This window comes from Micropterus salmoides, unplaced genomic scaffold (genome assembly GCF_014851395.1).
Source record: "Micropterus salmoides isolate LMB-PRFRI ecotype aquatic unplaced genomic scaffold, ASM1485139v1 Ms_hic_scaffold_20, whole genome shotgun sequence".
Classification (NCBI taxonomy): domain Eukaryota; kingdom Metazoa; phylum Chordata; class Actinopteri; order Centrarchiformes; family Centrarchidae; genus Micropterus; species Micropterus salmoides.
Genome location: NW_024041151.1, coordinates 26,340,734 through 26,364,158, shown reverse-complemented (window position 1 = coordinate 26,364,158; position 23,425 = coordinate 26,340,734). Strand labels below are relative to the sequence as shown.

General features: G+C 39.5%; 2 protein-coding genes across 3 annotated transcripts in view; both read right to left on the bottom strand.

The window, feature by feature from the left end:
- Positions 1-3,796, bottom strand: part of LOC119915036 (atrial natriuretic peptide receptor 2) — a 57,739-nt gene extending 53,943 nt beyond the window's left edge. Inside the window, exon 1 of the mRNA XM_038734589.1 lies at positions 2,763-3,796. Coding sequence (XP_038590517.1) covers positions 2,763-3,459 — 697 coding nt within the window. The 5' untranslated portion in view covers positions 3,460-3,796. The remainder of the gene's footprint in view (positions 1-2,762) is intronic.
- A 2,946-nt stretch (positions 3,797-6,742) lies between these two features.
- On the bottom strand, positions 6,743-14,260 carry alad (aminolevulinate dehydratase). 2 transcript variants are annotated; one of them, XM_038734226.1, is made up of 12 exons: positions 14,109-14,260; positions 12,893-13,018; positions 12,633-12,683; positions 11,465-11,561; positions 11,018-11,153; positions 10,824-10,907; positions 10,138-10,226; positions 9,516-9,571; positions 9,333-9,420; positions 9,159-9,245; positions 8,813-8,942; positions 6,743-7,327 (listed from the first exon to the last, which is right to left on the bottom strand). In XM_038734226.1, exons 2-12 carry the CDS (start codon positions 13,009-13,011, stop codon positions 7,269-7,271), a joined length of 996 nt encoding a protein of 331 aa, XP_038590154.1. In that variant the 5' UTR covers positions 13,012-13,018; positions 14,109-14,260; the 3' UTR covers positions 6,743-7,268. The 2 variants fall into 2 exon arrangements, with proteins under 2 accessions (XP_038590154.1, XP_038590155.1); XM_038734227.1 differs by having other exon boundaries at positions 14,105-14,126.
- Between the last annotated feature and the right edge of the window lie 9,165 nt (positions 14,261-23,425).

Sequence of the window (23,425 nt, the reverse complement as noted above, 5' to 3'; positions counted from 1 at the left end):
CAGCTGAATATCAGGATCAGCTATGCATTTCGTCATTCTCGCATTTACGTTTGAGATAAAAAATATGACTGAGATAATTGTGTGTCAGATATGTAACAAAAAAGCAAAGGTGGGAAGCACATTTACTCAGACTCAAACGTTTCATAGGGTAAATATTGGACTTCGGCCCCTTACTTTCTGTCAGATTTTACATTTCAAATAAGATACAGAAGATACAGCTGTTCAAATATATTTATAACTTTATTTATTAAGTGTTTCAGAGAACTATCTGAACCTGTAAAGAAGCCAACAAGTCACTGAGAATGCCTTCCAAAATAAGTCTTAACTGTTCTGACGCTGGGGCCTCGTCCACAAGAGGACTTTGTTTGTCAGAGCCTTTCAAAAGTGTCACAAACTACTATTTATTTATTTATTGTGGTATTTCTGATATAACTTCTATAGTTAAGGTTCGGGCACAAGACTGACGCTAATGGTTTTTCTTGAGAAGACAGTCTCGGAGGAGCATTTTACACCTCAAAATGCTATGAAAGCATGGGAATCCCCAGAACTGAGGATGGCAGGATTTTTCACCCAATTATTTTATTGTGCCTTATCTTCAGTTTGGGAGGAATGTCAATTTTGTAACACTATGAATGGCATCACTAATGCTCGTTTACTCTAGTAAGGAACTCTTTACTTTGAAACTAATGGCATTATTAGTGATTTAAAAAAATCAGCGATCATTGTCTAATATATCAGTTATAGGTCATTAATAAAAACAACTTTTATTTTGTCAGGTTGTGAAAATCCCTTTGACTGAAAGGAATATAAGAGGAGAAATAATAAAAGATAACAATCGCATGCCTTACACACAAAGCTAGAGTCAGATCGTGATTAGCCTAGCTTAGCATGAAGACTGGAAATATGGGGAAACAGTTGCCCTGGCTCTAACTTACACCTCTTAAGCTCACTATAATTAACACATTGTATCTTGTTTGTATAATTTGTACTAGAACAGAAGGTAAAATGACTGCTGTTTTAGGCAGACTTATAGGCTACCTGTATTGACAAACAACAGTTGACAAGTAGGCTACTATTTCTATGAAGCATCTCCAGATATATGAGCTGCGGTTTTGGTTTGGATCTCTGTACAGGCTCGATGGTATCTAATAACCTCACTGTGACTACATGACTTCTAAAAACAATAAAGAGACGTTTTTACTTTTGTGTCCTTGTACAGGTTAAACATATGTCAATTAGGGGGGCTTTACAGGTATTGAAATTCTTTTTTTAAAAAGAACTTTGATCTGTTTTCCCCTACATCCAGTATTTAAGGTAAGCTAATCACATCCTCAATCTATTCATTTAGCTCCAGAAAGAAAACAAATACATTCAGCCTATTTTATAAATGTGTTATTATTAATATACTATTATATAAATTAATTATTACTATTTACACTAAGACGGATAACTCGTGCTTTTTTTCACAACCTGCATCATTTTGCACACTTTCCTTCTGCAGTTAATTATGGTCTTCTATGGTATATGGTATTCTTAGTTGATCTCTCTCTCTCTCCTGCAGCTGTGCGCATGCACGTGCACGAGCCACGCTCACACAATCCACTTTTCACAACAGCAGTAATGATTAAGGCAGCGTCGCGATGTTTCCAGTTAATTAAAGTTAAGGCGAGAACAGTGACGAGTGATTTAACAGCCGCTCTGCTGTGTGAGTTGGATGGAAAACAACTGTTGCTCTTACTTGCTAAAAAAAACCAAATGGCTGTTTTACAACTTGATATTTCAAATGAAACCTATTAACCATTTCGTTCCCCTCCTTTTATTACCTCTTAAGTAGATCTTATTAACACTGCTGACAGCATCATATATTGCGTTTCAACTGAGTGACACATTCAAACCCAAGACTCCGTGTTTTTTATGGCAGCATCATTCCATCAAATAGACATATTCTAGCTGCTTTTGGCATTTTTTTTTTCTTTAGAAACAGCAGCAAGAATACATAAAGTGAAACCCATATACAAGACATGTTTTGGCTGAGAGGGCAGCCATTTGATCTCAACCTCTGTGTCTCCCTCCCTCTTTAAAAATACGCAGGTGGTGGTCCTCCGCAGGCAATAAACCAGCAGCAGCAGACTGCCCACAGCCTAAACATTCCTCTGTAGGAACTCCGGAATAAACAGGCTTTTCCCTTAACCTATTCCAGTCCACCTCTGTTTGTATCTGCTGGGGGAGAAGCTTCACTGTGACCTCATTGTATAAAAGCGGAATCTCCCATTACAGCTTTTTTTTTTTTTTTTTTTTGTTAAACACCACAAATGAACGTTCCAAATGAAACAGACATGTATTTTTAAGCAGGTCGACCAGTGCAGTTAGGTCATTAAAAATCGTTAACCTCGAAGAAGATAAATCTACCTGCAGGCGACTGGCGTGAGACACTTTTACTAAACTGTATCCCGTGCGTATTATTCAGTTAGAGGGAATTTCCTTCACCGTCCGCTGACATTATTTTTATGGTAGTGAGCTGGTCATCTGCATTATTTCGAGATAATGTCACATACTTCAAAGACAGGCTGCAAAATACAGCTCATGCAGGACATTCGTTTTTTGTTTTTTAAAATCTTGATCAGAAACACTGGGGTTGTTTGGGGGGGGGGGGGACACCACAGGCCTGCATATGCACATTTGTAGAATTAGCAGTGTTTTCATGTGTTAATTCGTAGGACTTAAAACTTTAAATCACACTTTTTCCTTCAGCATGAACTTACTTCTTCCGTGCTCCTTCATGAAAGTTATAAGATCCTTGTAGTACTTGTAGTCGTCCTCGTAGGGCAGGGCCTCCACCGTGATGTTCATCTCCTCCTTCAGATTCAGGTAGATCCCCTCTGACAGAAAGTAGTGCGGCCGGTCGTCCTGCCGCAGGTCGTGGAAGATCACCACGGCCCGGGATGTCCAGTTGAAGTGCGTGTGCAGGACGTTGGCGAAGTCCCCAAGTTTGGTGGTGGACGGACCGCTGCGCACGATGGTCCGGTATTCCTCTCGCTTGTCGAAGCCGTACGCGGGTCCTCCGGCGGTGATCAGCGGGAGTTTCCAGTGGGACGCGAAACGTCCCACGGAGGCAAGCGGGTACACGCAACCGGGTCCGAAGAAAGCGTCCGGGCGGATGTAAAGCTTGGCGTCCACGGCCACCACCTGCGCCCGGCTCTCGGCACACGACCCCGCGACGGGGTCCTCTGTGCTGTAGTTCAAGATGTTGATGTAGCGGCCGAGCAGCAGCCCGTGTTTGCCGTGCAGGTCCTCGTGCGCCATGAGGATGGCCGGGAGGACGCGCGGCAGAGCCCACGGGTACTTGTGGTGGTTGTCCGGGAGCATCACCGCCACGGTTATGTTACCTCTGCAGCCGGGGAGGAGGCAGCAGGACAGCGCGGCGAGCAGACAGCATCCCAGTGCGCTTCTGCATCCCATTTCGCGTCCCAGCCGCTTGGAAGTCCGGGAGAGGAAAGTACGGCCACGGAGAGGAGACACAGCCGGCTGTGGCACCGTGACACCAAACCATAAGTATCCGTCTTTCTCACTCACCTATCGGTCTCCTTCAGTCTCTCTCTCTCTCGCTCTCTCTCTCTCTCTCAAAAGTCAAGAAAAGTCGGTAAATGCATCATCCTGTCGTGCCAGTCCGGCTGCGCCATGCGTCTCCGCTGCGTAAATCCACGTTAAATGATCTTCATGTACTTCCCAAAGCGACTTTTTCCAGCGCAGCGTGGTCCTCAGGTTTATAGTCTCCGGGAGAGTGATAACATCCATCCAGATGACTGCAACTTAAATCAGAGCAGCCCTCTGCTCGGCCCCCCATACGTCACACACTGCAAGAAATGTCCACGTCCATTAATCTAATCAAATAATTGACCATTGGGTTTGAAATAATAATTTCTGAGGTAAATAGTCTAATGTTTCCAGTGAACTGAGATTTCGGTGTAGATCATATTTCTATGAATGTTCTTATCAAATGAGAGATATTCTACCTCCTTACAAAATAAGCCAGATCCTGACTGACATTTGTGTTTCGAAGAACAAACTCACAAATTAAACTGCACTGAATACAATAGAGCCACGTGTGGACACAGAACCACGTTGTTGATGTTTAATGAAACATCTGGCTGTAAAGCAAAGTACGACAGACTAAATTACGTGTTCATTATTTTTTGCAGTGCATGAATAATCCTCTCAAAACGCGCGCGAGTCGCCCCCTGCCGGCCATTTCTCAGGATACTAAAGGCCTGCTACAGTCTCTGGTGCATAAATACAGCTGAGCAACTGGGGATTATTTTAGGGGTCCGCGCACGTGCTGTTTTTAATGGACTTTTACTGGGTGACTGAACAGCTCCCCCTGCTGGTCTGGGCTTGGATTATGGCTCAAGGAAAGTCCCGCTCCCTCCAAAAAGGTGTCCTGCTTATTACTGGTGAAGGGCAAAAGTTTCTTCGTGCTCACGTGAAATATGTTTAAGATATAAACGCCAACCGTGGTCCATATGTAATATTAAGTATTTTTAACCAGGTAATTGAGGGAATATTTTTATTCCTGGCAGAGTATATTTGTGTCTTGGAGTTGCTCTTTAAGGTCCAATTCTTGGGGGACTTCACGGTTGGTCTCTACAAAAAGTCATCAGTAGTTGGCAGAATTCTGTCTCCAGATATCACCAGCCACCCAGGCTTCAGCATCACTTTGAGAGGATTGTCCATGTTACATTAGGTTTATTTTTTACTTGTAGAATGGTAGTAGTTTAGTACTATTGAAAAATGTTATTCTAAATGAGTGCTTTCAACAATATATTAAAGGATCAGATCCAGTTGTCTTGTGTTTCCCTTATCACAAACAGCCAAAGAACATTTAAAGTTTGTGATGATTGTGAGATAACCCTTTGCAACTTTTTGTAAAGACATTCATGATTGGCTGGCAAAGGCCTCCTTGTTTCAAATAATTCTCCAAAAGAGACAATTTTCTAAAGTAGAATTTCTGTTGATTTTGAAGTGTGGATTTCTCAAATGTTCACCTTTAACAGCATGTTCATATTAACTTTTATTACTGTGTGCAAACACAATAAGCCATGCAGTAGAACCTTCTTTTCTTTTTTTTTTTACATCCACTGTGTGTTAACCATATGTCTTCTGTTTTGCTGCTCATATCTGACATTTTACTTGGAACTGAGTTCTGTCTTTTTTTACTGCAAGAACGTCAGAGTTCAATATTACTTTGATCCACTGTCTCCCCAACTCTCTAATTAAGCCAGGGACGTGCCAGACGGGTGGCCTGGTGACTGAAGTTAATAATGAAGGGAAATGACAGCAATGTCAATATATTTAATTGTACTGTAAGCTCAGCAGAAACATATATATAACACAGATCCGAGAGGATGCTTGTAAAGAGAGGTGAAAGGACATGCCCTGCAGTATTCTAAGTACCGAGTGCGGATGCTGCTGCTTGCAGCTGTACATGGTTGTTTTTGGTTTCCTGTCCAGTAATCACTTCCACCCACGCAGCAGCACCTTGAATTAAACATTAATGGTTCATTGTTTTACAGCCCAGCAGGGCTTTACGCTGCGAAAGCATCCACCTTATAACTTATTTAGTTTAGCAATGAGTAATTTTGCTGTCATTGACACAGAAATATTTGAGAGAGAGGGGTTTCATCTCAGGAAAAAAATAACCCCAGCAAAAAAAGGAACAAATAATAAAAATCTTAAAATACACGTTGTTGTGGAAACAAAAGTTTCACCACTGTGTCTTTGTATGTATATTTTTGGTATTGTTATAAGAAATAAGATCTTGCACTGCACTTACTAGCAAGCACACTAAATTGCATGTCATTAATGTATGCCTTTTTTTGACCAACTACAATTGCAATTTATGTACTTACAACATGTCATTAGTACAACTTAAATACTAATACTGTGTTATTTGGAAACAATAAGTTCTAATTAAATGTATTTCAGTACACTTTTTGTATAAATACTTTTTATATTTTTTACATATACTTCATCTTTTGGATAATGTACCTTAATATACAAGATACAATATATTTTTTATATATCATATACTACTAAAATAAGTAGCAACAAGTAAACTGAACTTATTTCAAGTGTATCTATATTAATTGTAAGAACAAGTGTATATAACATAATGATGTCTCAAAATAGCAATAGTCTGTATATATTTTAATTTGTGCTTGTCTTTGTAATACTCTAGTATTGATTATAGTATTATTAAGTTCCATTAAACAAGCATGTCCACATTAGCACACATTAAAATAATAGTCAATCTGTAAGAATGAATACTTCCTAACAATATTTTCTATGTCACATATGTGAGTTGTACAATGTGAACAATGAGAGCAAGGATCTAATAGAAAATTAAATTCCCATCTCACTTTATGATTTAAATCAGCCCTAGACATGCATAGTATCAAAGTTTTTTTATACTTACTCACATACTCAAAAGAACAAGAGGATATTCAATATCCATCTAACTCCAACCAAATGAGATTCAGGCTATTTAAACTGCATAACAAGCAGGATGTGCTAAGAACACAAAGGGAAGTTCCAAAGGGATAATAAAAGGAACTAATTAACTGAAAAGTTTTTAATACAGCGCTGGCAAAGCTGTGATACCTGCCATGCGATGCAAAGAGGCCCGTGGTGGCTCATTACACAGCATGCCTCAACTTTAAACAACGCACACACTCACGCTTACAGCTCTGAGTGAATGATTTTATTTTTTTCCTGGTCAAGAAGAGCTTGTTAGGGAATGACATACATACATATCAGACATTTGTGTGGCCACGATTCATACAAATATACATTCCATAATCACGTTAGTTATGAGAAATGACATTTAATGCTGATCCTAATGACACACACGAGACATATTCTGATAGAAATCAAGTTTTACATTCTGAGTGTTCTACTCTATGTTAGCCCTTCAAAAGCTTCAATATAAAATATAACTTGGAAAGAGGATTCTTTAAAAATAATCACTGCTGCAAATCAACCTGATACACAAATAAACATGTGCATCCCGTTATGTGAACTGTTACCTCGGAACTGAACAGAAAAAGTTCAATAAAGCCGTCAAAATAAACAGGCTGCTTGTTTTTATGATTGTATTTCCCTTAGTGCTTTGTGTTAGCAAGATTGAGTCTACAGCAGGTTAGTACTTTTTAAAAAGGAGTCCGCTGGTTCGTCTCCGTGTCCGCCCATCCTTTGGCCTCAGATCAGTCCCTTTACTCCTTCAGCCAGCTGAGCAGCTGAGGGGTGTAATAGGTGATGATGATGTCAGCACCTGCATCACAAAGCGAGGAAAAACTATTACTACATCTATAGCTAAACTGATGGTGATTCATAGTATAATGACATAAACTTAACAGTAACATATACAGTATGTCACAAAAGTGAGTACACCCCTTACATTTTGTAAATATTTGATTATATCTTTTCATGTGACAACACTGAAGAAATGACACTTTGTAAAGTAGTGACTGTACAGCTTGTATAACAGTGTAAATTTGCTGTTCCCTCAAAATAACACATCACACAGCCATTAATGTCTAAACCGCTGGCAACAAAAGAGTACACCCCTAAGTGAAAATGTCCAAATTGGGCCCAATTAGCCATTTTCCTTCCCCAGTGTCATGTGACTCGTTAGTGTTACAAGGTCTCAGGTGTGAATGAGGAGCAGGTGTGTTAAATTTGGCTCTCACACCCCACACAGCGTGAGCAAAGGGTAAGCGCAGCATGTCTACACTCAGTATACATCAGACCGGCACATACAGGTACTTTGTGAAACTTTATGGCTGTGCCCCTTTAAGGAGGGAAAGAATAACTTATGGCTGATCAGTCCACTGCCGTGCCCCTTCAGTCTTCCCCTTTCCAAGCGTGTCCAATGCAGTAGCCATATACTGCTTATCCAACAACTATACATTTTTGATAGAATCACCAGGTATCGTGGGGCTAACTGTTAATAGCCAACTGTTTGAGCTAGTCTATGTTGAGATTTAGTTGGAAGCAACTTTCTAATTGTGCTATACTGTACTCCTGCAGCCTTCCACTCAAGCTAGCTAGCTAGTCGCGCGGGGGCAGTAGCTCTTGCTACTAGCAAGTGTCACCAGCATCATTTACCTATTTACCACACTAACACTGAAGATTCAGGTATCAAATATGCTTCAAATCAGATCTGGATTCAACAATTATTGACATTGTCCTGTTTTTCTTGCCTTGGCACTTGCCACTGATGCAGTGCAGTGCTTGCTGAATCATCCAACAGCACCTAAAAATGGGGCCCATTTTCCACAGCGGATGACATATTGTACAACGTAGTTTGTTTAAAGCACACTGAGACCTTAAGCTGACTAAATCTAAAATTGCATTTCCATGTGAAAACGCTGTTGTCAGATTGTTTTTGTTGCAATCTCCATCCACACTGAGACGCCAATGTAGGAGAACTGCTAAATCTTCATCCTCCAGCTAACAACAAAATTGTGCATCACAGACAACATCTGTTAAGTATTGGTACAGACTGGTTACTCGTCTGAATCTCAGCTAGTTAAACCTCCGTAATAACCTCGCTCACTCACAAACATTTTACATTTTCCCCAATGTGAAAATGGCATATCTGTGTGAAGATTTATCCACTCATTTTGGGGAGCTAAACGCTGGCTTAGTGTAGAAAGAAGGCCGCGTTTCCAAATTTAGCCAATTTAGGGTGGACACTGTTTTTGTTCAGGTACTCTGAGGGTTAGATCTTCCCTCTCCTACTGTCCCCTCTCACCTGCCCTGCGGAAGGCGGTCATGGACTCCATCACAGCGGCCCGCAAGTCGAACGCTCCAGCCTGCGCTCCATGCCACATCATGGCAAACTCCCCTGACACGTTGTACACCGCCAGAGGGTGAGTGGGGAACTGAGAAGAGAGACACGGGAGAAAAATAAAGATTAATTACAGTGGGGACATTTCCTCCAAAAGACACAGTGATATTTTAATAGGCTTTTAAAATCTTGATGACATTTTAGAAAATATGGTTGTGGGATTTTCTCTTTAATAGCAACTGAGCACATTTCCCAAAAAACAGAACTGCAGCATTCTTCTTTGATGTCCTCAAGTGATGTAGTTACAGACCTTGTCCTTGACTTCTCTTACGATGTCCAGATACGGTAGACCTGGTTTCACCATCAGCATATCAGCTCCTTCTCTCACGTCTCGCTCCTGTAGCACAGGACAACGGTGAGATCCCCCTACAACTGTTTCAACTTAACACCTGTAACCCAAATGCACACACTCATATCAACTTACCACAGCTCGAATGGCGAGTCCTCTCGCTCCGGGAGGCAGCTGATAGCAGCGTCTGTCCCCAAATGCAGGTTTGGACTGTGCAGCATCTCTGTATACAAACACAGCAGGGAGCTTCAGTCTAGTCGCAATTCTACATGCTATTTCACTGATGTGTTTACACCTGTTCCTGGAGCGGTCACTTGCCTGAAAGGTCCGTAATAACACGAGGCAAACTTTGCACTGTAGCTCAGCACTGAAGCCTGGAGAAGTAAAGAGAAGAAAACATTAAGAAACTTTATAATAGACTTTGCAATATCATGTTTTTCTTACTATCAAGAAGTTCCACGAAAATATCCAACAAGGAACTGATCACATTTATACCAAACCCTGAAATGTCTCATTCCTCTGTGCCACAGAGCTCTATTGTTGTCAAAAACGTTTTAAAACACATCACTGAGGCACACTGGCGACATGTTCCCTCATCACCATCAACACATATACTGTAGTTTATTTTGACTCAATCACACAAATGAACCAGTAAGTACTGTTGTAGTAACGTTTGCTAAATCCTATTTTGTTGTTTTTTTAAATGAAAGTATATTTTACTTGCTGTTTTTACATTTGCGTCTTCAGTAGGAACGAATGACCTTGGAGCTAAGAGAGCCACAGACAGGGTAAGGACGTCAGAGACTACTGAAAGACAGATTAACGTTGAATAGAGAATAAAGCGAAGACCTTGATCACTATGCTTGACTGTTTGTACACGTCGGCTCATGTACCCTTCTTCAAACTGTTTGGTGTTTTTTTTTTTTTTTTAGTCTTTTACCTTGTTTCCCAAACCATTGGATATCAGGGCTTGTTTTATGGCTCTCACTCTTCCATCCATCATGTCAGAGGGAGCGATGATGTGACAGCCTGCAGAACAACACATGACCAAGGTGAAATAATGGTTGCTAATGTTTATTTTAGTAGTACATGACACACCAATATAATGTTATCAGTTTTGTTAGTCTTAAATGAGTCAAATTTAAAATACGTGCTCTAAAAAAAAATCAGTCTCTCTGTCTTTTAAAAATGTAAAATGTGACTTCCCTTAATTGCTTAACCCCCTAAATTAAAAAAAAAATACAGACGACATGGTAGCTCTGACTCTGTGAGGTTGTCAGTTAAAAATTGTCAACACACACAAACTAACATGTTCTCCTTCTTAGAATCCACATAATTACATGAAGAAGGTCTGAAAGCTTGCGTTTTACTTGCATTTGCACAAAGTGTTAGAGCCAAAAGGACATAGATATAGACATATCAGCCTCTTAATCAACTGGTATGGCAGAATGGAAATATGTAATGATAAAGGCTCAATAAATAAAATAAAATCTGGATTTTTAAAATTTTTTTTAAAGGGTGCATCCCTAACTTGAATAGATTAAAATAAAAAGGAGAGGCTCACTGAGAAGAAGGAAGAGTTGGCGCTTATTGCTCAATGTTTGTTTCTAAACATAGAAGATTTACCAGCTCGAGCGTAGGCCAGCGCCACTTCCGCCAAGCGCAGGCAGCTGGCGTCATTATTCAGAGTACCGTCATCGTTCAGGATACCTGCAGGGAGAAAAGAAAAACACATAAAATCTGCACATTATTTCTGTCCTTTTCACACTGCTCTTTAAGTCAAATGAAGAGAAGGTAATTAAGTCGGGGGAGACACTGACCACAGTGTCCATGTGATGTGTACGGACACAAGCAGAGGTCGCACGCCACCAGCAGATCTGGGAACAAAGATCGGATCTTCTTCACTGCCAGTACAGCCGGCGTGTCGTCTGTGTCGGCACCTGAACCCCTGTCATCCTAACGGGAAGAGATCAGTGTGTCTGAGTGTCCATAACCATGGACATTAATCTGCTGCTTCAGACCGGTTAGATTTACACGGTGACTTAGAAAGCTGCGCATTTACCATTTACCAGAAAAGACCTATTAGATATATAGATAAGGTTCATTTTGAAATAATAAAGGCAAACAAAAGACTGCGGGCACACGTGCCTTTTTATTGTTTAATCTATTTCTAGAAAAATCAATGTTGCAAAAGCACACTAGGCATTAAAACCCATTTCAGTCAGAGAGCTTACCATGTCTTTTCCCCCTCTTTTAGTTTTACATACCTTTGCTATTTTTGCAGGGACACCAAATATCAGCACACATTTCAAGCCGTTCTCCACGAGCGGCCGCAACATGCCCTCCACCTTGTTCACCCCGTATCTATGGATGGAAATAATGACTTAACATGAAAACACAAAAAGGGCCTTTTAGGGAAGGAAATGGCAGCAATGTCTAGTGTTATTTCAGGGAAAAAGTAACTAAAAATCTCAGAGATAATATGTTATTATAAATTAGGGCTGACCCCAAATAATCGAAGATTCGATGCTTCGATGGCCGGAGCCTGATTCGACTGTCAATCTCGCAGTCGAAGCTTTGCAGCGAAACAAGGATCATGCCATTTTGGCGATATGGGGGTGCTCAGCATCTGATTTTACATAGAACTACCAGTTTTCTCCCAGTAAGTTAATATGCAGCCTATTACAATATACATTTCAACGTTTAATGCTGTAAAAGAATAAAACTTTCAATAAAGTGCATGAATAAATCCAAAATTGTAATCCTAACCCTGGGTCATCAGTGTGCATGTGTAGGCGTAGCGTGTATGTGTGTAGTGGCAGAAGAGACGGAGCCCCAGCTTCACTGGTGTTGTGCCAAGTTGTCTGCACCCCGCGGGACTTTAGGATAATTTATCACCACTGATGAACCACACAAAGAATATTATAACGTTTTTAAACAGCTGGCTACTTGAAATAGACCCACGAGGAACCGCGACGTGGAGCCACCATGTGCCCCCCCCTCCCCCCAGGTCGGGGACAGCCCTAGTATAAATACTGACACTACATTTAAAACAGGAATTTCTAAAACTGTGTGCACTCCAATATCAGTACTCTAATTCAGAAGTGCAGAGAATGTGAAGGCAGGCTTGCATCTTCTTTTTGTTATGTGAGGAATAAAGGTCTAACGGATTCTCCTCTTATCTTGGTCCAGGTCCAGTGTTTCGCTCTGGGTCCGCCCTGCCTGACTGCTTTTATCTGAAGACAACACCCTCAGCTGCAGGGTGACACCATGTGTTTCATGTGACTTCTACTTTAATCCCCCCAGTCAATGCCTTGCGATTAGAAATGTGTTAAATTGCTCAGAAAAAAAGAAGGTGCTTTGTTGTTAGGATCTGAACCTGACAGCTTGCAGTTATGGGATGGCTAAGATAAGATTTGTTGCTATGATTCTTACCTGGCCTGTCCCGGCAGGCTGCCAATGGGCTCCACTGCATCTGCACTGTCTCTGTAGGAGAGAGTGACAAAGAACCAAGACTGAGATAATTTAAGCTTAATGTCAGAAATATTGTACTTGTGGTGAAAACAACCAAATAATCAGTGGTAAATCATTTCCCTGATCTCTGCGAAATCAAACGTCTCTACACTCGTTTTATTTGCCCTTTCATATCACTGTAATTTAAATACATTTGTAGGTAACAGAGATATTTCACTTACGTAATGAAGATTGGGTAGATGAGATTGTCAGGTCTTAAATCGGCGACACATGTCTGCCAGTAACGGAGGGTCGGGTGGAAATAGCCGCTGTGGATGATCGACTCCGCTGGTGTCTGCATCTTTACCCTGAGAACAAGAGACCATAAGTGACACGACACAGACAGTGGCACAGGAAAGGTCAGGTTTACGAGCAGAGCCGAAACACCGCTTTCGCAGTCTTGTGCTTCATCTCAGCTCAGTCACCGTTAAAACTGACCAGGCATGCGTGATGCTGCTTCTCTAAACACTGGCTTGGCTCCGTCTCATTGCAGAGTAAGCAGGCTACAGGTTTTCAAACTCTGTTAAATAAGAACTCTTTATCTGAACGTTTCACCATTTTCTCCTCCATGCACGTGTTTTCTGAGCATCCATGACATTACATTCCCTCACTTTCTTTTGCACAGCAAGTTTCCTTTTTGTGAATTATAAATAAGGGACCATAAGGCTGGAAGATACTCAATATTATTAAATGGTTTTGTTTATTCAGTATATAAGATTGTGAATATTATGTTATGATGTCACAAATTCCTGTCGTTCATTTTTTTTAATTTTTTATAGCAAGAGTTTGATCTCCTGTAATTCACAACACTGGACCACAATGCATTGCTTTGAACATCAGTTTGATTATCCATCTCACCATGAACAACACTCAACATAAACGCGCAGCACCTGAGTTGACATCAGCAGTAGTAAAATATACAGACACTGATTAGATTTAACACGAAAAGAAAATACAGGACTAATAATTGAAAACAATGTACCGCGTTGTGACATTATTATATACAGTATATCTGTAATGTTGACGCTAACATGATCTGACCTCGGACATGGAGAAAAGTGGCAGCAGCCAAAACTGCAACTTTAAGACGACGAGTCATTTCTGTTACATGGAGTAACGTTAGTGAGATTTAACTCGATTTTACTTTGAACACACTAACGTTACACATCTTTAACACGAACATGTGGGGTTTCTTTTTTTTGGCATTTTCATGTGTGCTCGCGAGCTATTGTAACCACAGCGGGCTCAGTTCACCTTAACAGTTACTGTAACATGTCACTGTGTCACCTTGGCTGGGAAAACACCTTCGTACTAACTATGTAATGAACGTGGGCAGTTTTACCCGCAACCCGCAGCAATAATGACTGCACACGGACTTAATAAAAACAGCGTACCTACCAGAGAGCCTGACGGTGAGGACGAGAGCTGCCGACTTCCCCGCACGGTGACAGGGCTTCTTCTTTGATTTTGACCGAGGGCTCGCGGCCGAGGTGGCTGCGCACTACCGCCACCTTCTGACTGAAGTGTTGTTTACATTAATCTGTCTGAATAACACGTGCCCCACAGTGCAATACATTTTAATATAGAGCAATCAAACCGACCATCATCACAATTTTTGAGGCACTGTGGATCCGCCCTTGTTCCACTGAACTGCTACCTAAAACGGCTTGATAATCAGACTGCAGGACAACTATATGTACAGATACACACTACATGCTGCCTTATTATTTAGCCTATTTTCACCCTCTATAAAGAATTGGCCAACTTTTGAAGATTGACAAGGACTGGATTTTGTAATTGAACTACAGAAAATCAACATTGGTGTTGTGTGTCGATATCCACAATACATCAGCTAAGGAGTTCATGCTTGTTTGTGCCATGGAGTCTGCAAGAGAAGCTGCATTTTTACCCCCTTTGAATCAAACAATGACATTTCATTCTTAGTTTATGCAAATTTGGTGGAAAGGTCTTTATTTATCAGTGCTTAACTAGAATTACGAACTGTTTTATCAAAATTTAATGTCATTTATAACCTGAAGCTGCAACAAAAAAAAATTCCTGACTAAAAAGGTCAATGTCGCCCTTTTTTCCCCAAAATGCCTAGCCAGTATCAGTATGTTGTGCCTCATTCTCTCCTCTGTCTTCCTGGTTGTGACCCGGGAATCGATCTGAGCGCACCATCTAGAAGGACATCAAATCGTAAAATGCACCTCAAGGAGCAAGGAGAGAAGGCTTGCTGGTGGACCAAAGGGAAGATGCACCAGTGAACCCTTTGCAGAGTCTTTTCGGGACTGGTGACCTTTTTTATACATGTTGAAGGTTCACGTTATGCCTCCCAGATCATCCCCAACTCTGGTAGGCACCCTGACCAAAGTCACATGTTCAATGACAAGAAAATGATCTGCAGTGCATGGTCCTTTAAAAGAAGTTAAAATTATTTGTTATAATAAGTCTTCCCTAGAAGGTCACCTTCTGGCTTTCCAGCAGGTCCCTTATAATAATAATAATAATAATCTTTATTTGTAGAGGAAAAACACAAAACAAAAAAACAAAAACAAGTTACAAAGTGCTTTAACAAGTGTAAAGACAATAATACCCAAAAGACAATAATACAAAAACAATACAAGATAAAAACATGAAAACATTGAAAAGACTAAAATACACGTTTAAGATAAATATAAAATTAGTAAAATAGAATAAAATAAAAATGATAAAATAAAGTCAAATAAGATCGGGAAAGGCTCTCCTATAAAAGTATGTTTTAAGAAGGGACTTAAAAGAGTTCACTGACTCAGCTGATCTTATTTCCTCGGGCAGGCAGTTCCAGAGCCTCGGGGCCCTGACAGCAAACGCTCTGTCCCCTTTAGTTTCCAGTCGAGACTCTGGAACAGACGACAGACCACTGCCCAAGGATCTCAAGGTACATGCTGGTGTGTATGGGACTAAAAGTTCAGAAATATAACAAGGCGAGAGACCATGAAGAGCTTTAAAAGTGATCAATAGAATTTTAAAGTCAATTCTAAAACATACTGGGAGCCAGTGTAATGAAGCTAAAATAGGAGTAATGTGGTCATATTTCTTTGTTCTGGTTAAAAGCCTGGCAGCAGAGTTCTGGACAGTCTGGAGTCGATCAGTAGATTTTTGGTTAAACAGGTGAAAAGGCTGTTGCAATAATCCAGGCGTGATGAGATGAAGGCGTGTAAAATGGTCTCGGTGTCCTTAAAAGTTAACATAGATCGAATTTTTGCTATATTTCTAAGTTGATAAAAACATGACTGAACAAGTTTTGTGGTGTGCTGCTCTAAATTTAAATTACTATCAAACCAGACACCAAGGTTCTTTGCCACAGGCTTAATGTGATTTACTAGGGAACCAGCAGATGGCAGAATTTTTTTTGCCATCTGCTGAGACCCGACTACAAGGATTTCTGTTTTGTCTGAGTTCAGCTGGAGGAAATTATTTGACATCCATTTTTTAACTTCACAAAGGCAGTTGTTAAGTGAACTCAGCATTCCAGGGTCTGTGGATCTGACGGGCAAGTATATTTGTGTGTCATCAGCATAAATATGAAAAGAAATACCATGTTTATGGATAATATGTCCAAGGGGAAGCAGATACAAGGAAAACAAAATGGGTCCTAAGACCGACCCCTGAGGCACACCATATTTAACTGGACAGAACGAAGAGACATAGTTGTTTACAGACACGCAAAACTTCCTATTTGACAGGTAGGATGAAAACCATTCTAGGGCAGTACCAGAGATCCCCACCCAGTGCCTCAGTCTGTCTAACATGATGCTGTGATCAATGGTGTCAGAAGCAGCGCTAACGTCCAGGAGTACCAGGACACATACCTTCATCAGCAGACATTAAAAGGTCATTGGTGACTTAAGCAGGGCAGTCTCAGTGCTGTGGTACTTCCTAAAACCAGACTGAAACTTTTCAAATATTTTGTTATTTTCCAGTACAGTGAGCAGCTGTTTGGACACAAGTCTTTCTAGAATCTTTGCAATAAAAGGCAGTTTTGAAATTGGTCTTGGCTGTGGGAGGGAGGGATCTAAACCAGGTTTCTTTAAAAGTGGGTTCATGCAAGCCGTTTTAAAATAATCAGGGACACAAACAGTAGATAGGGAGCTGTTGAAAACAAAGATGAAATGGGGCCCAACAGAATCTATTACTTTCAGTAAAAACTTTGATATTACATCAAGTGGGCTGGAGGACACTCTCATTTGTGATACTGTTTTTAAAAGCTCAGACAAGTCAATGGGATAAAACTGGTTAAAACTCTCTTGTTGCTGGTGAGGAACCTCTGAGTAAGAGGCCGTGGGGGTAATAGAGGCTCTGATTGACACCACCTTATTGGTAAAATAAGATAAAAACAATTCACAGTCATCATTACTTCCAGCTGAGGCACAAGGAGGGGTTGGGTTTACCAGCTGAACCAGTCTTAAACTGAAACCTGGGATTGTGTTTATGTGTAGTAATGAGTTCAGAAAAATAGTGTGTTCTCGCATCCTTAACCATGTTATTGTAGTTAATTAATAAATCCTTCAGACTGAGGTAATGGATTTGGAGAATGGATTTTTTCCATCTGCTCTCTGCTTTCCTGCATTCCCTTTTTAGGCTGCGAATGCTGTCATTTATCCAGGGTTGCTTACTAGCTTTAGACGTAGGCCTAACCTTTAGAGGAGCAGTAATATTTAGTGAAGACAAGCAGATATGATTGAAGTGATCGACCAGATTGTTGGTGTTGGAATCAGACAGGTGTTGGCTTTGGCTCTGAAAGAATGTGCAAAACTTTGAAACACTTTGTTCATTAAAGATGCGAGAACACACGGAGCTTGGTGAGGCGGCATGAGTAACAGGCGAATCACAGCTAAAAACAATACATCTGTTCCCTAATTCTACGCTGCTTGTTTCTACGCTGCTTGTTTCTACGCTGCTTGTTTCTCTCCCTTATGATGGCCTGCAGCTTGGGTGGAAGAGCAGCCAGATGAGTCAGGGGAAAAATTAGAGGAGGAGGAAGAGGTAACGAAGGAGGCAGGTGAAGAGCTTGGAGAGAGGCTGTAGGACAAACCAGGGTGCAAAATTTACTGTTCATAGTGTACCAGTTAGGGCTGGGCCATAAAACAATAATGATAATTATCGCAATATAATTTTCCTCTTAAACAATATAACAAATGTTCAATATATCATCAGTAAGTGTTTGATTGAATTCATTTGAATCATGAACTAATTTACACTTAATTATTCTATTAAGATATTAATTTTATTGAGGAAAAGGGACTGAAAAAAGATTCACTGATCACATTTGTTGAAAAACATTTTATCAGAATCATTTTGAATGTTCTACCTCAGACTTGTTAAGTGATCCACGGTCAAGCATTTGTCAGGTTCTGACCATAAAGAAAAGTTTCAAACCACAATTAACCATCAGGTTTCTTCAACTTTCACTCTGGAGCAAAAATCAGCCTTTAAACTTGAAAGAAATGACGATATGTCATTTATCGTGATAATTAGCAATATCAAATGATAAGAAATGTTTGGCTGGTGTGTGAAATAAATCTACCAGCCATTTGCATATTTTACCAGCATTTGACTGGTGGCTGGAGCTAATTTTGCACCCTGGGACAAACCATGGGAAAACTAGAGGTGGACGAAGAGAAGGAAGAGGTAGGTGAGGAGCTTGGGGTGAAGCTGCAGGATGAGTTACAGGATAAACTAGAGGAGACAGAAGAGGAGAAAGTGGTAGGTGAGAAGCTGCTGTAGTGTGCTTGTAATAGTACTAGGGATGGGTATCACTACTTGATACGTTTATGGTATCTACCGAAACAGCCCAGTATCGAGTAGAGTCAAAACATCTCCAGTCAAACCAGTACTTCAGTCGATACTTTTTGTAACCAGATCGCAGCAAAAAATATTATTTGTATGGTTTTGCAGCCAAACAGCTAGCAACACACCTTATGTGCCTGCACTATAAACTGTATAAAAAAAGGCAGCTCAGCTGCGGTCTCAGGCATGTTCGTCACTGTTGCATGTTTATCACCACAAGCTTGGCTTTCTGTTGGTTTCATCTTCTGGTATCATTTAATTTTACTCACGGAGTCTCCGGCTGCTTCAGGTGTAGTTGGTTTGATGGGCTGGGCGTGCAGCCTCTTTTTTCCTCTGTTTGTGAGTAGTTAAGTGACTTGTTTAAACAGACTAATTACTCGTTTTATACTTATGGGGGTCGTTTTTGGAGGAAGTTTGTGACTCACCAATAAAGGAAAAATATTTTAAAGCAGTTTATCGATCGTAAGTTAACAAAATTATTTTCCGTTGTTTACTTTCAGAACACGTAGCTATCAAAAATTTACCTTAAATTCATTTCCCACAACTTATTTGGTCACTAAACTTTTTTACTCCACCTCTGGCATTCAAATCTAAAAAAATCTGGAAGCTGTAATCTTTCCCCGTATAATACTACCCGTCAGGATGACCTAGGATGAGGAGCGATCTGATACAATTTCCCAGTACTTTTATGTAACCGTTATTTGAAAGAGAAAAAATAAAATAGATAACCTTGCTTGTCCATAACAACAATAAAAATAATAAGACAACCAATGAACTACTATGGGTTCAACAGGTGGTATTTTATGCAAGGTATCGAAAAAGGACTCTATTGGTATCGGTATCACTTGGGTACTGGTTTTGGTACTGGTATCGTAAGATTTTATACCCAACCCTAAATGGTACCCTTTCTAAGTCTTAAATGTGGGCTGCTGGGCCGATTGGAGTTTAATTTTAATAAGACATCAGCAGTCCAAGTGAAGTAATAACATCATACTGCCGTAACTCAGAAAATATTTGGTGAATGAAAATTGTATAATATAGTGACTAAAATATATATATTATTACAGTATAAGGCCTAATAAATGACAAGTGAGGTTGTATAAAGTTCATTGTCATTGTAGCCTACTGAATTCACTTCATTGATGCAAGTTCTAAAAGTAAGCATTATTGGTCACTTGATAGACACACTTTCTTGTTATCATAACGCTGTTAGCAGTAAAAATAAATAAGTGGCAGTAAAATGTGAGATTTAGCCTTCCATGCTGTACCCTTTTATTGGCAATAATATGCTATTCATCAGCTGTTAGTGTGTATCACGAACGTTACCAGGTGTTGTGCCGAATCCTGCATGCCTGCAACTTGCGGGTGGTAACCATAGGTGGTAACGCTTATTCATGCTGAGAAAAGAAGTGGAAGCAAATCACTTCAGGTAGCCCACAACATCTGTTCGTTTTATTGCATTGAATCTCAAGGAATGCTACTTCCCAAATATGTACTACTAGGCTACTTCATAAAATATGTACTTGAATCATTTATGACCATTGATGAACCACACAACAGAGATGCTCACAAGTCTCTGAGCAAGAGTCCAAGTCAAGTCTCAAGTCTCTGAGCAAGAGTCCAAGTCAAGTCTCAAGTCTCTGAGCAAGAGTCCAAGTCAAGTCTCAAGTCTCTGAGCAAGAGTCCAAGTCAAGTATGTTGTATCACCTGCTGCGTTCAATCCAGGTTGCTAATAAAACTGCATAGCTATAAGCAATTCTATAACTTTAACCTGCTTTTCATTTACAGAGCACAACCATGTAATGTGTAATGCAATTACTGACAGCTTATAAACTACTGTAAGTCAACACACCCTGCAGACTCTTAAACCCAGTGTAAGTTATAACTAAATAAAACTGTAAAGTTACATGGTCAGCAATAAACCTGTAACCTGTTTTTAACTTACAGAGCACAACCTGTGCAATGCAGTTAATGACAGCTTATACACTACTGTAAGTCAACACATCCTCCTGACTCTCAAATCAATCAACTGTAACCTGTTAACTTACAGAGCACAACCAAAATGTGCAATGCCTTCACTGACAGCTTAAACTACTGTAAGTCAACACACCCTGCAGACTCTCAAACCAGTGTAACGTTATAACTAAATAAAACTGTAAGGTTACATGATCAACAATAAACCTGTAACCTCTTTCTAGCCAACGGTAATAATTAACGTGATGGCAGCCAGTGGGACGTAATGATTACGTTAATCGACCACCACAAGTTTGGCAAGTAAACAAACGCTTGTTCATCTTTTCATATTGAAGGACAGTTGGAGTTAAACCTCTCGTCAGTCGTAGCTGAAGCAAGAAGCAAGCTAACGTTAGATGGTCAATGCTGAGCTAAACATGTTTACTCACCACAGGTTACTAACCTATTTGCGTTCAGCGCTTCTTTGTTTGGGTCTTGTTTTATGAAGTTTTAAAGCCAAAGTTTATGATAAATGGCTCAGCAGCTGCCGGGGTGACACCAAAATTGGTGACTCATCAGATTCTGTGACCCAAATGGAAAGTTGACTTGTCAGGGCTTTCTAACCCAACACGTGGATGACACTGAAGATGCTACAGTTTGGTTAGGTTTAGGCACTATAGGCACTCTGGAATTCTACAAGAAGAAGATGTTTGTCCGTTTGGGTTACTATGGAAACATGGTGGCACAACATGGCAACTTCCATGACCACAGACTGTGTATAAAAATTTGTTTTCCCCTGATATTTAGTGAAATTATAAACATGAAACAATCAGGGGTAGGCCTACATGTATAAAAGAGAAAAATACCTAAATAAAAATAAAAGAAAGACATAACATAAGAAATAAAAAGAGTAAAGCCGTTTCAAAATAATAAATCAACTGTCCAAAACACTTTTGTCAAACACGTCATGATTGCCTTCTTGTTCTTAATGTTTTGTGGTGCTATACTGATGCAGTTCTTGGAGAAAGTCTACAAAGTGTCAGTCCATTTTTTCTTGTGTATGTGGAATTTTCCCAACAATAATACCAACTGTACAAAAAAATAAAAAATATTTCCTTCTCGTTTCTTTCAAAACATATAAGAATGTCTTTTTCCTGAAGTTAAAATGTTTGTACAGTTTTTCTTTTTATATAAAGCTCAACATCCAACCAAAATATTCTACAGTATATACATTGATAAAACAAATAACAAATTGATTCTTCATGTAATCGAGGAAAGTGCAAGAATATCAATATTTATTCTAAATCTCTCAAACGTCTTTTTTATCTTAAAGGAAAACTCTTTTACTTTGTTGTTAAGACAGAATTTATCTGCAATAAGCCACATTTCCTGCCAATTAATTTCTCCATAAAGCGAAATCCAAAAGACTGCCTGCAGACAGAGTTACACGGTGTATGCAGTTCCAGATGTATTTAATTGAACATTTATTTTCAGTAATATTAATTGGTTGGATCCTTGAGACCTCAATAGCTGAACCTCTAAGAAGCTGCAGCACAGCATCAAAAACCACTGCATATTCCTTTGGCATAACTGGTAAACTGAATTCAGAGAGGAATTCCTAATACGTTAGTAACTGCCCATCAGCATTGACAAGCTGTTTAACTAGTACAAAACCATTGGCAACCCATGTCTCATAATATAGTGATTTATTTTTATATTGAATATTCTTGTTGTTCGAAATGTAGTAATTAGTCTGTGAAACATTATGCTTGTAAATTAACATCCAGGCCAGCAGAAATTTGATAACTTTTATAGTCACATTTTAATACAAATCTAATTCCACCCATTAAATTAGATATAGTTTTAGGGAAGGTGTTACAAATATTATCTTTTTCTTTAATTAACTTAGTCAGCCATTTAACTTTGAAAGTACTGTTTAATGTTTCAAAACTTCAGATCTCCAGACCTCCATTTCTTTTTGTCACATATCTTTCTTTAAATAATGACATTTATTCCTCCATATGAAATTAAATAGGATTTTATCTTTTTTTTTTTCTCGTATATTTCAGTGGGCATTTCCAGTGATAAGGATACATAGACAGATCTGAAAATTCCCTCTTCTTTAGATAAGAGAACTCTACTGTTCAGAGAAAGATCCCTTATCAACAAAATGTCAAATCTTCTCTTTATTTGTTCAATTATAGGGCTGAAGTTTAGGTTACTATGGAGTTTCTCATTCTTATCCATGACTACACCCAGGTATGTAACTGTGTTCTTCACAGAGATACCGTTGTTGGACTCATTCCTTAAGTGGTAATAAGACAGATTTGTTCAAGTTCATTTCTAAGCCTGAAATCGTAGAAAAATCCTCATTTTTTCATGTGTACGGCCATAATTTGTGTGACAAGCGAAGGAACAGAAAGGGGCTAAGTGGGACAACCTTGTCTTATCCCAAGACCATTGTATATAAAAAGGTGACCCATGCTGTATGTAGATAGAAATGGCTCATTCTAAGCTAATAAAACATAATGGTTCATTATGTAAGGTTTTATACATTATTGAAAACATAGTTATGGATCTTCGTATATTGCATTTCTGTCATTAGATTCTCCTAAATATTACAGACGGAACTTTAATACTATATTGATGCAGATCATTCCCTTTATCCTTAGTGTGTTATTAGGAAATTAGTAACATGTAAAGAGCACTTGTTTTAATATATGTATTTAAATTTATATTTCTTTAATTCATTTAAATAATCCTTCAAGTTTGAGAGAAAGAAACACCAGGTAATCTGCTGGATGGCCTGATTGAAATCAGGTTTATATTTTATGAAGGTACAGTATGTTCAATCCAATAAAGCAACATTGCTAATTGCAATTTCATTTTATAGCAAAAAGGGTATGATATAAATTAAAATGCTAAATATT